The 16,524-nt window shown below is 39.7% G+C and overlaps 1 protein-coding gene across 9 annotated transcripts in view; it reads left to right on the top strand.

Moving 5' to 3' along the window:
- Nucleotides 1-16,524, top strand: part of DNM3 (dynamin 3) — a 624,166-nt gene that overhangs the window by 598,441 nt on the left and 9,201 nt on the right. For 2 of the 9 annotated variants that reach the window (XM_008264067.5, XM_089299536.1), the window contains one exon: nucleotides 1,096-1,394. The exons of the other annotated variants lie outside the window; for them this stretch is intronic. In XM_008264067.5, coding sequence (XP_008262289.2) covers nucleotides 1,096-1,132 — 37 coding nt within the window. In that variant the 3' untranslated portion in view covers nucleotides 1,133-1,394. Of the gene's footprint in view, nucleotides 1-1,095; nucleotides 1,395-16,524 lie in introns of those variants that run through there. 9 annotated transcript variants of the gene reach the window in all.

The following is a 16,524-nucleotide window of genomic DNA, read 5'->3' as shown; positions in this document are numbered from 1 at the left end:
CTGTCATGAGATAGTTCAGTGCACACATACCTGTGATTTGTGGGACATTTCCTGTTGCCAGAATATCTGTGTTGTCCCCTCCCCTCTCACCTGCTCTCCACTTCTCTGAAGGGGCTCAATTGTTGAAAAATCCAAGGCAGCCATGGATTTGTTTAGCATGATGATCCTAAACAGACATCACCACCTCTTTAGGGTCTCTGTTCTCTTAATTGAAGAACTTAATTTTCTTTAAATTTAGAGCTGATATAACTGTTTTCAGGTACAGCTTCTTAAAATTGGTTAATTGGAAATTACAGCCTTTGCCATTAACAGAACAAATTAGCTGTATCCAAGTGTGTTTTTCATGGCAGTAGCAAACTCTGGCAATATTTCACTCATTTGTCTTCTCCCCTGTCCTTGGACAAAGCTATTTTGCAATGGTGCAAAGGGGATATCAGGATGGGAGGAGGGGTCTCTAATCCAAGAAAGAATAACTTTATTTATCTTATCACTCAATCTTCCATTAAAAAAAAGTTAAAAAGTAGAAGTGTTTTCTCCTAATCACCCTGTGCACCAAGCACCAAGTCCAATGGTGTCTTGTATAAATGCAAAAATGGAATCACTTGAAAAGATTTGGCTTTTACTCCAGCTCATCTACATGATGGAAACATGGAACCCAAGAAACACTCTATTGAAAGAGTCTTTGTTGGGTCCCAGGACAAAGCTGCTGTCCCAGACCGCATGGGCAGTGCCAGCATAGGCCCATTCCATGACTTAAATGGCTTCCTGGACTCCACATGGCACACATGGAGTCAAGTCATGATCCCACATTTTCAATAATGTAGTACTAAATCAAACATGCCGAGAGATTTATAAAGCCCTCTATGTAATGAGACAATGAACTCATTTTCTTTTCTTTACAAAGATAAAAGTCATTTGGTTTTCTTAATAATTAAATTTTATTGTAAAAGCTTCACATTGAGGAATAGGTCTCCCTGGGTTTTGGTTTGGTTTTTTTTTTTTTTTTCATTTTTGTTTTCATCTAGTCCCCCAAATTCTGAGTAAGATCAAACCCAATGATTCTTATGAGTGTGTCTTTGCATCCCTCACATCAAGGTTTGGTGCCATGAAGGATGAAGCTGCTGAGCCTTGAAGTCGTGGGTTAAGGGTACACGGACAATTAAGGAACTTGTGTGACTCCCTGCAGTCATGCACTGGAAACGCCCTGCCTTCCTCTCTCCTCTACAGCCCTGTAAAAGTATGAATTCATTTAGTAGCTGAGCATCATTTTGACAAATGATGAGCTCATCTTGTGATTTCTGATGTCAGCCATGAGCTTTCTATTTTCCTCACCATCCATTCCCCGTTAAAGGAGAAAAATAAATAAATACATTTGTAATTAGATATTCTGATAATTTAGGGAGTAGTTTTTTTTTTTTTATTTTTGGCAACTGGATTTAAAAGTCAAGCAAAGATTTTTTTTCATAAGTATAAGTGCTAAGAATAGAAGTAACTTTGAGCTCTTTTTTGATTGTTAGTATTCAAGGCATCTCATGAGGCAACCATGTCCCAAAATTTATTACTGAAGCCCCAAACTGTAATTAATAATTTGTTTCCATGTTAACATGAGTCTTCATGATGCTTAGGACACTTCGGGGAAAACAGGGATTTTGGCCACGTGCTACTCACTAAGGAAAATGTCCGTTTTAATTTAAACCCTCCATTAACTATCCCATGAAAAGCCTCATTCCAATTCCACAATGATTCTGGTTGTAACAGAATATTTCACTGGTGAAATATGGTGAATCAAAGGTGGATGTCAGCTTTTGCATGCTTCAGGACTTGTTTTCAATCTGGCTTAAGTGAAAGTATAATTAGTTTGGTGGTTTCCTTCTGGGTCCACTTTACACAAACCTGCCCATATCCTGCCCCAGTCCAGGTGACTGGCTGTCCCTGTCAGTGAGGCTTCAGGACACATTTGTTTTTGAAGGTCAGAGTGTGGGAGCTTTGCCGACGTGGGAAGGCAGACTGCAGATGGCCTTTTTGTTTTCAATGAGAACCTTATCTTACTTTCCCAAACATCCCATGTTGCAGGCAGGTAAGACAAAAAGCGAACTAAGAAATGATCTCCATGAGGCAAAGCGCAAGTAACACAAATGCAGACAGCGGCAGTAAATATAACAGCATGCCACTGCCCGCCCAGTCGTAACTGGCATTCAGTTAACCAAATACAACTGCTTCCATGTCCTGTGACAAATAATAACAAATGCTCTCTCATTGAGCCCTTTGGGGCCCCAAGCTGCTAAGTTGCAACCATTGTAAGGAAGCCCTTCTGAGTTTTAGGGTATCCTGCCTGCCCTGAGTTTCACCTGATGGATAGAGGAAGACAGCCAAGACAGGATTCTGGCAGAGGAGCCACTGGCCGGTGAAAAACACACCATCAATGATTATTATTCTTCCTGTGGCCAGTCAGCAGCAAATTGTCACCAGTTGGAATCTGCTGAATGTTCCTACATACAACCTGATGTCAGCTCAAAGAAGGGAGAAAACTGTTTTCCCCAGTGTGATCAGACACACACAAGCAGGGGTTCCTATTTCATCCCAGTGCCCCGAATTCCCCTCAGTCAGAAAAGAGTGATTTTTACAGGGAACCCTTTACGTTCAGACAGTGCTGGTTAGATGGTATGTGTTTCAGAGAGATCCAAGGCCCAACGTGACTTGTTATTCTTTCAATTCTAAGTTGGAGCCAAGCAGCAAACTCTAATTATGAATGGGATCTTGACGGCTTTCTCCTTCCCGCGGACTTATCAGCTACTGTGAAATATTAGATACGAAATTTAAGTAACGCTGACTAGACTTGCTTTAGCCCCTAAAAGCCAGGAAATTAATGAAAATGTAAATGCTGCCTCTTTCATACAGAATGTGCCTTTAATGCCTATCTCCAGCAAGAGACAACAGGAATTGAGGATTTCGCTGAGGGTTTGATGGCTTTTGCCTGCTTGTCATAACTTTATTGCTACTTAAACACAGAAATTTAAATGCCCCCACTGAAATCCTCTAGTTTACTTGTGCCAGCATATTGTAAGCTTTGTCTGGGGAAACCTCTGAATCCAAACACATATTTACACCCTTTACTTGCCAAATGAAATCCATCTGGTTTACCAAATGCTGTTGCCAAAAGAATGCTACATTTTCGGTCTGGCCAGTATTTTCAATGCAGACGAGGGGAGAGTGGTGTTGAAAATGCTTTGGGTTTGGGAGAATCTGCTTGTTTATTGATGTCACATTACTGAAGTATTTAGATGAGTTTTAGATGGCATGGCAACTCTGACCAAAAATAGAATCGTTGCACAGGGCACAGTCTACAGCCACAAGGGCCTGAAGCAGCCTTGCATCATGGCATGGTACTTTCTTTCCCTTCTGACTGCTTTTCAAGCATCACAGCCACATCATAAGCAAGAGTGCAAATAGCAGGTACTCTGATTTCTTGTTTTCTAACAACTCCCATGAGCAGTAGGAAACACCACTCCTGTTTTCTGGTCAAGATGATCAGTTCACATAAATTGTAAACATATCCCATTCAAGGATTTTAAAAGAAAAAAAAGTTTCCAAAAAATGGCGTGTAGCAAAATTCTCCATCACTCATAATCAGTGGTAAGGCAGGGCCTCCTGACTTCAATTGCTCAGAGATACGGAGAGTTCCAAACCCTCATAAAATCTGCTCCCCACTCCACACCCACTGCGGCCAAATTGGGAATTAATTTAATCACTAGAAAGCATGACATGGTGTAAATTCTCTTACTGCTCTTGTTGGAACCTAGTAATGTGCAAGTTAATATGTAATTTAGAAATAAGCTTCCTTCCTGCTTTTTTGGTGGAATGGCTAACGTTTCAATAAAGAGAGAGAATAAGGTAATGACCAGGATCACCACCAACCAGATACGCTGCCACAGGAGAATCTCCCACTTCTATGATAATTTTGAAAACCTAGAGAAAAAGGAAGACAATGTAAGAAGGTCTCCAGTAGCTTTGAATATGCCTTGGGAAATGAGTTTATTTTACAATCAAATACACTAGTTGCCTCCACCATATAAATATTACCTGTATTTGGTTTCAGATTTTTCATGAGACCATTCAATCTAAATTTGGTTTTGAAATGTATACTTAAATTATTTTCTTTGTCTCAGAAGATTAGTGTATCTCATCTAGCATGAGCCCTCCTTTGAGAGTAAGAGATGAGAAAGACTTCTAAAGGCATTTTGCAGGCCGAGGCTATGATGAAGTTATTTTGTTTGGGATTGGGTATTTACGTAAGATACATTCTGTACCACATGGATTTTTTAAGTCTATATGAGGATTACTCTCCAAGCTAGTCTTAAGAATGAACAACGTTCTCTCATGTAAATCTACACCTAAGTTTTGTGCTCAGAGGCCCACAGCCAGTCTTCCAACTTGGTTATTAAAACACCGTTCACTGAGGAAAAGCTATAAAAAAAATGAGAAAATATCTGTAGACTTTTAAAAACAACTAGAATTCCTTTTTCTCCTTAGTAGTGTTGGAAAATATTTTAATAACTAAAATAATAAAATTTCATTTGAGGCAAATTCCGTGGTATCTTAATTATTACTTCTTGGAATGGGAAAGTTACAAAAACAGTAGCAAATTTGTTGCCTAGAGAAACCGCTGCAGTAATTTCCCTCCACATACTTATGTGTAAAGTCAAAATAAAACCCATGCTGCAAATATTATTTGCATGAAAGCAGACTTGGACTTTCAGCTCTAATAATAGTGGCACTTAGGACTGAAAATAATGGACCAGAAAAATCTTGTGCCTCCTCTGGCAGACTGTGATTAACTTCCTTAAATACTCAATAGATCAGTTTAGGAATCTGTAATGAAGATTTTTGGTGTAATTACTTGATTCGCTTTCATACTTAAAACACTCTGAATTCCTCCATTACCATCTTAATGCTTGAACATCAATAAGTGTATTGAAACTTCATTTTAAAGCACATCTTTGAGTAAGCACATTGAAGTAGTGGTTTCTCACTTTTACTTAAAACTTTGGTGTGTGACTCATTACATCTTGAAGATTTCTGTACACATAAATATTTCTGTATATGGAAAGCTTTTGTCACATGTGGTCATTTATATGTATTGTTCGTTGGCTGTCTTCTAGGTGAACAACACTTGGGGGCACTCTTGCCAATAACAGTTGCTACTGTTTTGTTCCAAGGTAGAGCAAGTGTCAGGAAAATATTCTAAAGGGTCACAAAGAATCTGCAATTTACAAACACTTTCATAGTCTTCATGGACTGTTTACAGTTTTACTTAAAATGTCTTTGTCGTAAAAGTTTTGCATTCATTTATTTTTCCTATTGATTTAATGCCACTTATTAAAATTAAAATGTCTGAGTTGTAATACTGTGTAGCTACAATAATGAAGGTAGCACTGACCTTTGTCTCTAGTTCATAAAGCACTGCGGGATTGAAAAAGCAAGATTCTAGACTGTTGCTTTTTATTGTGCTCCCATCTTATCCCCTCCCCCCATTTCCTTTGTCTGCAGGCTGGGCCAGCCACCCAGTTATCTAGAATAGTCTTCCTCTAGTCACTTATGTCAGACACCTGCCTTCTAGCTGTGCTTGGCAGAGCAGTAGAATGAGGTAATAATCAGAAGAAAATGTTCTGTCTTTTGGCCTCATCCACATACAGCATTATTCAAAACAGTTCTCTGTGGGTGAGAACAGTCGCTTTGAGATCCCTTGGTCTAATGTTCCATAGGGGTCTGGAGGAACAAAACTGTACACTTTTTGGATCCCTTGTAAAGTAATGGAAATATAAATGATATCTGACTAGGCCTGTCCTCTCTGTGATGTTTACAGACATTTAGAGGTATATGTGGAAATGAGAGCCGTTCATTTATAAACATTCCGGCTTCACTTTCCCAAGTTTTCTTAAGCAGAACCTCCATGGTCATTACAGCAGTGTTATCCTAAAGGCAGATTTTGTGAACGATTTCTCCAGGCTTGTGGCAGTTTTTGCACGACAGATGCCCGAAGGACATATGGTTTCCATAGATTTTCCGTCTAGACTAGCTTTATTTAGAGACTTTTGGTCTGAACCGGTCCAGTTAAAGTTTCTGTAGGAGCTTATATAAAAATTCTTGTATAAAAATTTTAAATGTGGGCATACCAGTAAGGTGTAAAACAAAAATGTTGACTTCTTATTGGCAAAGGATTAAAAGAGATTGGCTGAAAATTTCCTTCGGGTTAAGTAATTCTGATCGTTGTATATGCCCACTCATCCGGTCCACCCCACGACGCTGTCCAAAGTGGAAAGGCTTACCCTGAAACTCCAATAGCTCTTAAATTTTGTATGCTCCTCACCATTTTCCTGAGTTAAGTTCTTTGTACTTCAGTTGGCGTGTGTGTGTGTGTGTGTGTAAAGAAAGCTCTAATTCTTTCTGCAGACTTTTTACATGACCCTGGGGACATATGATTCTTTGCCCTTTTAGCACCTATTTTTACAAACACAGCATTTCTCTCATTTAAAAAAAAAAAAAAGAAAAACTGTGCCTCCAACACACCCCCAAGTGGGAGGCTGAACCTTTAGGAGATTTCTAGTGCTTTCAACCAACAATGAAAATCCCATTTTAAGATGGTTCTTGAGCCACTGTCAGAGATTTATTTAGAAACAATATGACACTTTCACAGGAAAAGAGTAACTTCTAAAATTGCCCAGAAGTCTGCACTTTCTTCCTCTTGTAAGAGCCTGTCCCCCTTTAACTGCATCAGAACGAGGAGACTTGTGGAAAAGAGAAAGCATGGGCAGCTCTGTCCCCATCAGTCCCATCCCTTGGCTTCTCGCTAAGCATTTAATTGGACTTACTCACATATTTGTCCACTGACATGGCAGCTTGCAAGGCACAATGCTTCTCTGTTTTTCTGTTTGCTCTGAAAGTTTTTCGTTTTTAAAATTGGAGCTCTAAGGCATGTTAGAGCTCCTCCTGCTGGATTTTCTTTTTATAAGTGACTGGGATTGTAATTGGTAAAGGGCAACTCTTTGTCTCTGTTTTTAACCACTTGAATTGATCCAAATGACCAGAAAAAAAAAAAATAACAAGTGATACCCTTAAAACTGTCCCTTAATGCAAGGGGCAATATCAAGATCAGGCAGACACTGAAAAGTTGGTACAGCACAAATCTCTAAGTCTCCAAATTCCTCTCGCTGTTTATTTTTATTGTTGCTAAGAAAATAAAATAAAAGGAATTGGAATGTTAGCTTTTCTATCAACACTGTTGCTTACATAGCCACGCTCTCTGAGGAAAGGCCCCAAGTCACACTCTCGGTCCTTGCTGTCCCAGAAAGGCAGAAAAAGGATCTCCAAATATCACAGGGCAGAAATGAATTTTATAGCCCTCACCCTTGCTGCTTTTATTTCTTTTCTCTCCCTGAGCTGAGATGGCAAAGGAATGCATGTCTCATAAGTGGAAGCTGGACTTTCCTTGTGGTTAGTTCTCAGCTCTTCTCCTTCTTCTGCCAAGTGGTGGGAGTCTGCCTCCCCCTCTGCTGCAGCCTGGGGAGGGAGGGGAAAGTCAGAGAGAAAATAGAAGGTGAGGAGGATCAGAAACAGTTTTACCCACCACCATCTATGGAAGTAGTAGGTTTCTACAGAAATTAAGTTCTGGGAAGTCTCTTGGAGGGGGTGGGCACATGGGAGTGGAGAGAACGGAAAGAAGGAAAGGAACAAAGGGAAAGAGGGAGGGAGGGAAGAAGGAAGGGGGGAAATAGGAGGGAGGAGGAGGGAAGCACAAAAGGCACAACGAATCACTGGAAAGGCTGTTATCTAACTCCATTCACAGCCATGTGCTTGAAAAACCCATAAAAAACGATGGCCCCTCTCTGTGTAACTTTCCCACACTGAGTTCTTCTTAACTTCTGCTTCTTTGCATCACTCTAACCCTTTTCTCTCTCCACTTTATCTATGGTCAATGTTATGATGTGGAGGCCAAAATATAAAAAAATTAATCTCAAAAGTAATGCTTTTTAGAAATCATATTTAAAGGGGCCGGTGTTGTGGCATAGCAGGTGAAGCTGGCACCTGCAACACACCAACATCCCTTATGGGCACCAGTTCATGTCCCCGTGGTTCCACTTCCAATCCAGATCCCTGCTAATACACCTAATAAAACCAGCAGAGGATGGCCCAAGTGCTTGGGCCCCTGCTATCCACATGGGAGACTTGGAGGAGGCTCCTGGCTCCTGGCTCCTGGCTTCAGTTGACCCAGCCCTGGTTATTGCTGCTATCTGGGGAGTGAACCAGTGGATGGAAAATCTCTCTCTGTCTCTGTGTGTGTGTGTGTGTGTGTGTGAGGGGGTATTTCCCCCTCTCTAACTCTGCCTTTCAAATAAAAATAATAGATAACTATTTTTTTAAAAAAATCATCTTTAAATACAACTAAAAAACCTCTAAGTTATCTGTGTTATAGTTTTATTAGGACTGTGCACAAAAGAATTATTGGTTGCCTGTGATCAAGAATAAGACGGCACTTGATTCCACAAACTGGCAGTACTTTCCTGACTTTGTTTCCTTCACAACTACCTTTCCTATTACTGGAATGCCAGTCCCCTCAATTCTCCTGGCTTTCTGGCAGTCCTGATAACCCTATGGCCTCCTTCCAACTCCAAGCTGAGACTGTAGGCTTCCTGAGATTCCTGCAGCCCAGACCTGTGGTGCCACTTAACCCCACTGTTGCTGCCCTCTTTTGCTTTCCATCTCAAGGAGAAGCTCCTTTTGAGGAGTGACTGTCTTTCTTATCTCTGCGTCTCTAGCCCTTTGTACAGAGCCTAGCATAGAAGTAAGGCTTAGTGAGGGAATGAAAGAATACAAAAATTGAGTTGACTTGCAATACTTAACCACAGTTTGTCTTGGAATTAGCCCAATGCTTAGTATATTTTATGAACCAATTTAAACACATTGTTTTGTTCTATTCAATTGAAAACAATGCCTGAGTGACTGTTACTAAAAAATTATTTTTTACAAATCATAGACTGAGCAGAATTTTACTGGGCAAATCATCCTCCAAACTGCCTTTTTCCCATAACCACAGAAGTAGACATATTTGTGCAATACCTCTTGGTGAAATCCAAGTCAGCTATTTAGGACAATGCAGAGAAAATGTGACAAGGCAGATTGCACTACAATTTGTCACAGAGACTACTTTACACAGGATATTACATATTTGTATCATTAAATTAAATGTGGACTTTTTCTCCTTATGGTTTTATTTTCAATTCATTAATTAATTCATATTTTCCCAGTGACATACATTAGAAAATCTTGGGTTCATTTTCACAGGGAAAGAAATGCTTCCTCTAATATGTAGCAAGAATCATTTTAGGGAATTCCTTAAACCCTTTAAGTAGACTCCAAGTCGTTTATTCTTTCCAACATCTACTGCAAACTGTTCTTGGACAGTACTGGCTTACTCTGTTACTGAAACCGAAAAGGCCAAAAATATGCTGGCTATCGCCCTCTAGTTTTTTTGTTATAAATTATAAAATATTATCTTCCATGTGGACAAAATCATTACTATTATTGCATTTTTGAACTTAGTTTCTTGCCTTTTAGCTATGTAGAATCTATTTATTGAATAAATGCTTAAAATAGGAAGCAAAGTAGAAATGTAATGCTGAAACTTACAACACTGTGTCCAGTAATTTGTTGTCTTAGAGTAGATAATCATAAGACAAAGTAAGGATCTTTGATCATAGTTAGTTGCCTTTCCATTTTCCCTAAAGTTGTGTTCCTGCCTGATTTATCCTTGAGTCTGTTCACTAGTTCACTTTGGTTGATTTACTGATTGGGACACTGCCTTTAGAAGGTACTGTGGAAAACTGCAGAGAGGGTCAAGAATAATCTCAGTTGATAGGAGGTACAGAGTATTGTTCAGATGATCAGATACACATTCACACCTCAAACTTTGAAAATGATGCAAGGTTAAATAATTTCAGAGGGTAGTGGAGAAGTAAGAGATTTCAATTCCTAACATCTCAGAAAGCAGTTTTTGTTTTGTTTTATTTTCTCGGCCTTTTGGCTAAGATCAAGTGTAGTATTTTCTAAGAAATTGGTCATATGTATCCAAAAGAAAGGAAGTATCTTACTTCTCAGGGTTCAATAGACAAAACCTTTCTGTCTCATCAATAAGATTTAAAAAAAAAAAAGTTGACTAAATTCATATCAGATTCTGGTGGCTCTTAGGACCCTGGAATGTGTAAATATCCCATAAGCCTAGATATAATTATTTGTAAATTGAATCCTAAAGACATAATTATATCTTGAAATTTCAATTATATTTAGGAAGTATAACTCATGGTGGAAAAGAAGCCTCTCAAACATATCCTTTTTATGTAAATAACTACCCTCTCCAGAAGAGATTGCCTCCAGATATTGTCAGCTTTTGCCTATCATTTTTAGGGGCTTTCTCTTTTATTTGGAGTCACCTAACTAATTAGGTTGGACTTCAAACACAGCCTCCTCAAAGATGAGAATTTGGAATGAATGTTTAAAGATACTTACATCCACTCCATTTTCATAAACAAATACAAGCTTCCTAAGTAGGTAATTTTTCTGTGACTTATAAGAAAGCTACTATAGACCATTATCTTTGATTTTACCACATAAACTAAAACTGCCTTGACCCAATAAGTCTAAATCCCAAAGGTATCAAAGTGTTTCTACCAACATTTCTTCATCCTTCTTGAGATTTTCCCCAGCGCTTTCTCTTTTTGTTTTTATCTTACCTGTCAAGTAAATTGAATTGCTAATAAAGCAGGATAAAAATCAGATTTCATGCCTTAGAACTGTAGTTCTCACACCACAGTCCCCGACTAGCACCATCAGCATTGTCTAGGAGCTTGTGAGAAATGTGCTGCCCCGACTGTTGGCAAAGTTGGTAAGTCACAGCTTGGGACACCTGCACCCCGTATCACAGTGCCTGCTTTGAGTCCTGGCTCCTCTGTCTCCCATCCAGCTTCCAGCTAAAGCTCCCTCTGGGAAGCAGCAGTTGATGACTCAAGTGCTTGGGTCCCTGCCACCCACATGGAGACCCAGGTGGAGTTCCCAGCTCTTGGCTTCAGCCTGACCCCATCATGGCTGTTTTAGGCATTTAGGGAATGAACCAAAGATATTCAAAACACACAGAAGGAACTTGGTAGGGGGGTGGAGAAAGAAATGTTCTACCCCTGAGAAATTTTGGGAGGCACCAACAATCTGTGTTTATACAAGCACTCCAGGGAATTCTGATACAAGGTCCAGTTTTAGAATGTGCCAATAGAAATGCCCAGTAGAACGATTTCTGGACTGGGAATCAGGGTCTTGGTGTAAGCATTGGAAAGAGTAAAGACTGAGCTGTAAAGACCCAGTCTGGCTCATGTGTAACCATTCAGATAATTCCCATTGATCATACTAAGGAGAAATAAAGACCAAGCCATTTCAGAAATCAATGTTATGCCACCTAGAATCAAGAAGAGAGAAACAGTGATTTCTTCACCCAACCCACATGCTGGTGCACCAAAGCGGTTTGCTCCATCAAAATCACCCCAACATTCTAATAAGATTGGTACCACATCTTGAACACTCAGGACCAGCTAACCCAACAAATAGATGAAACTTTAATTCTTCTATTCTTAAGAAAATAAATTGAGTGAAGAAAACAAATAGTACATTCTTCTCTCTTATCAATGAAGCCAGTTTCTCCCCCACAATGCCACCCACCCTGTGTGAGCATTGACTTTCTTACAAAATTTGTCATTGTCCAAAATACTGTAAATGGTCCATCCCTGCAGCTACAAATACAACTTTAAGTATTACATCTTTTCCTTTGATTTGGAAGTAGAAACATGGTTCTTCTATCATAACCATAAACCGCCCACATACAACACAGTGTTTCAATAAACACTAAATGATACAAGATGCTCCATTTCAATATAATGGGCTACTTAATGAAGCCCATCACTAAACAAAGCAACTGAGGAAAATTTGGTACAAAACAAATAACTTTGTCTTGCCCAAAACAAACTGTCTTGTGAGGTGAATGTCTTTGGAAACTCTTTGAATGGTCAGGAACTGGACCAACGAAATGAACAGTAAACCTTAAATGTTTTTCTGGTGTTGAAGTTGGCAAACATCTTCGCATTGCTTGTTATAAAAATTCACTCTTAACAATTTAATGCTCCTCTTGATTTGCTTTCTAGTAGGGTTTTATATACAGATTATTAGGTTCTTTTTCATCATTATTTTAGAAATAAGATAATGCTTATTTCTTCCCAAAAGCTCAGTGGGAGGCTCTTTAGAATTTTTAATTACTGAGTAAGTACATACCCAGGTACTTTTAACATAAAACTGGGAATACTTTAAAAAGTCATAATTATTTAAGAAAAAATGATGGGAGTCTATCTTTTGTTTGTTTTTGACAGGCAGAGTGGACAGTGAGAGAGAAAGAGAGAAAGGTCTTCCTTTGCTGTTGGTTCACTCTCCAATGGCTGCCGCGGCCGGTGCGCTGCAGCCGGCGCTCCGGCACAGCACGCTGATCCGAAGCCAGGAGCCAGGTGCTTCCCCTGGTCTCCCATGGGGTGCAGGGCCCAAGGACTTGGGCCATCCTCCACTGCACTCCTTGGCCACAGCAGAGAGCTGGCCTGGAAGAAGGGCAACCGGGACAGAATCCGGCGCCCTGACCGGGACTAGAACCCAGTGTCCCGGTGCTGCAAGGCGGAGGATTAGCCTATTGAGCTGTGGCGCCGGCCTATCTTTTGTTCTTTCAATCATTAACTCACCACACAGCTAAGCGGTGCCTACTCAAATCAAGTCCCTCGGGACACCCTTAAAGAGCTCATAATGAATAGGTTCTCCTGGTCCATTTATCTGGGGGAAAAATACTATGAACCCAAGGCAATACTAAGATCTGGGATGCAGTGGTGAAGGAGACAAACCATAGACCCAACACATCGCAGTACACATGTTCTCATAGTCTCCTGCCTTGGTCTCTACTTGTAGTTGCCCATGACTGCTGTCTGTCTTATCCCGTCAGCATCAGCTAAGGAATGAAAAAGAGAATTTACTGTGCTTTCAGATATTCAAGTCTTTCCATTCTCTGTCCTCACCTCTTGCCCCCAAACTTGATTTGATTTCTAATTTCCCTCCAGACCTACCTATTCTTATAACTTTCAGGTTTTATATTCAGCAGTTAAAATCATGTTTTCCCTTGCTTTCACCATGTTACTGTATTTTCAACTTGCCCAAAATATGTCCTCAGTCTTTGAATTACAGAGTTCTGCCCCCACTACTCCACACAAAATGGAGTTCCATAGCAAAATTGTTACTCAAGTTGTGGATCTGCTCCTTAATGAGCAGAAATCAAAACCTCCACCAGCAGTCGTCACAGAGTAATTTATTTTCAGCTAATAAGGAATCCATGTGAATCATGTCTAAGTTCGTGGTTCTCAAGAGCAAAGGGAAGTGGGTGCTTTGTCTAGGAAAAATGAATATACAGGAGAGGAAGTACTTGTCATCACATGGAAGGGTGGGCACAAGCGTGCTGTGACTAATATTGCATGTTATGGTAATAAGGCTTAAACTCCTCCTAGGGTGGAGATATCTGCATTAAAATTAGAGAAAGGTTGGGCACTTGTGCATGCTCAGTTTTCCTGGCTGTGGGCATGACTGGGTCCTGCTGGATTCTCAGCTAGGTTGAAGATACCTGTTTCATCTCTCTGGGCCTAAAAGACAACTTCAGAGGACATGTTACTGTTTTGCTTGGTTATGCAGGAGGATGTTCCTCAAACTCTTGTTTTGTGGATTACAAAACTACTTGCATATTTGTCTTATTCCACCCATCTCCCACTCTAGATTCTGAGCTCTTAAAATCATACATCACCATGTCGTCCACTTAATTAGATGCACCATAAATAGCACAGTGTGTTAACTGGAAGATCTGGTGCATATCATGAAACTGTCCCGTGTTGTAGTTGAGAAAATTGAGGCCTAAAAAAGTGTAAGGGGTTAATGATTGTACAGTTCAGCAGTTGAAACTAGAATACACATTGTTACCTTTTGATCCACGATTCCGCATGTAAACATATGGCCTCAAATATAAGCCTCTGATAAAAACAAAAGATTACATCCTTAGCTTCCGTGGACCTGTTCACCTTGAGCTAACCTACCTACAATGTAGCCTTGGCTAAACATCAAGTTTAGGTGCTTTTCATTCACTCATTCATTTGTCCATTAGTCAATAAGTATTCACTGCCTTCTAATCACATTCTACTAAATGTGGAATACACATATAAATGCAAAATATGTAGTTTCTGTTCTCAAGGAACTTTCAAAATATTCAGGACACAGGCCATAAACAAATCTGTAATCGGAGGCCGGGCTAAGAGTATGAAATACACAAACATCATGCAGTGATGGAACATGTTGTGAGGGAAGTGGGAAGTCCTCAGGAAAGACTGAGGAATGGTATTTAAGCCAAGAACAAAAGCACCGGAAGAGAACCCCGTGTGTATTCCTTTCTCTCTTGACTATGAGCCTAGGTCCAAGCTGCACATATGCATACAATTTCTAATTCACCACACTATGCCCGGGCTGTATCCTCCCTCACTGAATTTATAGCCTAAGATATACTTTTTTTCAAACAAAAATCCCCTTACTAAGTTCTCTGTTGAACCCTTTGGTAGAATTTTCCTCCTTCAAGTTCAGATTCTGGTCAGCTCCCTCCCCTCACCGCCATAACTGCTAAATTGCTAAAAATGCCTTTCCATGGGTTACTGGTCATTTTTGACCTCCCTGAGAGCAGGAGGCCTATTATTCAGTACTTTTCCAAACAGCCTCTAAAGAATTAAGAAGTCAAACACTTTATAGGTGGAGTTTCCAAGGATCTCAATCCTACATGTCATTTTAGGTTTTTATTTTCTTTTTTGCCAAAGCCATGATTTACTAACAAATATCCTTGTATGATGGTAGGACCAAGAGATACCATAAGCATTCATAAGCTCTTTCTTATTCCAGGTATAACTTTCCTTTTTTTCTGTTGTCAGACATTTAGTGACTGAATGGCAAGCAGCAAACTAGAACAGACATTGAAGGAATATGAAGATGTGTAAGACACAGCTCGTTTCTAAATTAGTGAAGATAAGCATAATAACCCCAATTAGAATTCAGTGTGGTGACTAACAATCGAAGAATGTTGAAATGCCATAAAAGCCACTGTATCAGAGCAGGGGAAGGTAGGTCAGAGAAAGATTCGCTGAGATGAACAGAGGGTAATTGGGTATAACACCATTTATGTATAGCACAAGTTACATGGACATGACCTCAGGAGTCTAGAAACTTCACACCCACAGAGAAAATAACACAGGGTCAAGATTCAAGATATAAATAAAATATGGCCATTTTAAACAAAAATGAACAATGTACTAGCACAAAGGCAAGTGTTTTTGCATCATCGTAAGTAGAAAGGTAATTTGGGGAGGAATTTTTCCTGGTGGAGAATTGTCAAAACCGTCCAAATGTCATGGTAGCCTTTCTGCAAAGAGAGGACTTATTTGTTCATCCAAATGGAACAACTGGTATTGACTGGTTTAGTTCTGTCATTGTGCCCATAAAGTGTCTCTAATTATACTTTTCAGAGCTGAGTACTTGCTTCATAAGCACGGGGCATGAAGTCAGATCAGCCCTTCCCAAGGAAAACTTTTCCTTTAAAGTTCTGACATTTTTCAGGTGCAAGAGCCAAAAGAAACTCCACTATAATCTATGAGTTTGCACCTATGGGGTCAGTATTTTCACCATTAATCATCAGTATCTCTTCTGCTTATTTTTTCCTTGACCATTTACTTTTATTTTGTAGCTCTATGATTTTAAAACATTTAATAATTGTTTTCTTCAGCTTCCTTAACTTCTTTATATCTGAGAAAGACCCTCAATTTCATCAATTTAGTGTTTCCAATACAGAAGAAAGTTCCATGACATAAGTATAACTCCAGAAAGAGTCTGGGGAAAAAAACTAGTTGGAGTGTTTTATCAAAAAGAAAGGCTTCCATTTGCAGAGTTTATTGACTTCTTAAAGAGTTTAAAAATTCTTCTCCAGTGTTATAATACAAAGTCAACTATACACACACACACACACACGCACGCATGCACACAAAGTTACTAATGCAATGCTACTTCATAATGTCACAATTCTCAAATACAGTAATATTTTATTACCTGCAGTATGTTTATTCAGCCTACTCAGCTATCAGAAACACCATTACCAGAAAGAAACTAATTAAAGTTGCTGCTGAGAATAAGACCTGGAAGACCCAAAATAGGATCTAGAGCTCAGCCAATTTATACCTATTACAGAAAACCCTAAAAGCCTTGCTTTTCCAACTTCCTAGTGTCCTGCAAATCAGTACCAACATGTAGAAAAATTGGAGAAAGCTGCTGCTAAAGACAATGAGAGGGCTGGCGCTGCGGCTCACTTGGCTAGTCTTCCGCCTGCGG

This window comes from Oryctolagus cuniculus, chromosome 7 (assembly GCF_051225735.1).
Source record: "Oryctolagus cuniculus isolate XC-2025 breed Fujian yellow rabbit chromosome 7, ASM5122573v1, whole genome shotgun sequence".
In the NCBI taxonomy this organism is placed as follows: Eukaryota; Metazoa; Chordata; class Mammalia; order Lagomorpha; family Leporidae; genus Oryctolagus; species Oryctolagus cuniculus.
The sequence above is the reverse complement of the archived record's forward strand: the minus strand, read 5'-3'. Positions and strand labels throughout refer to the sequence as shown.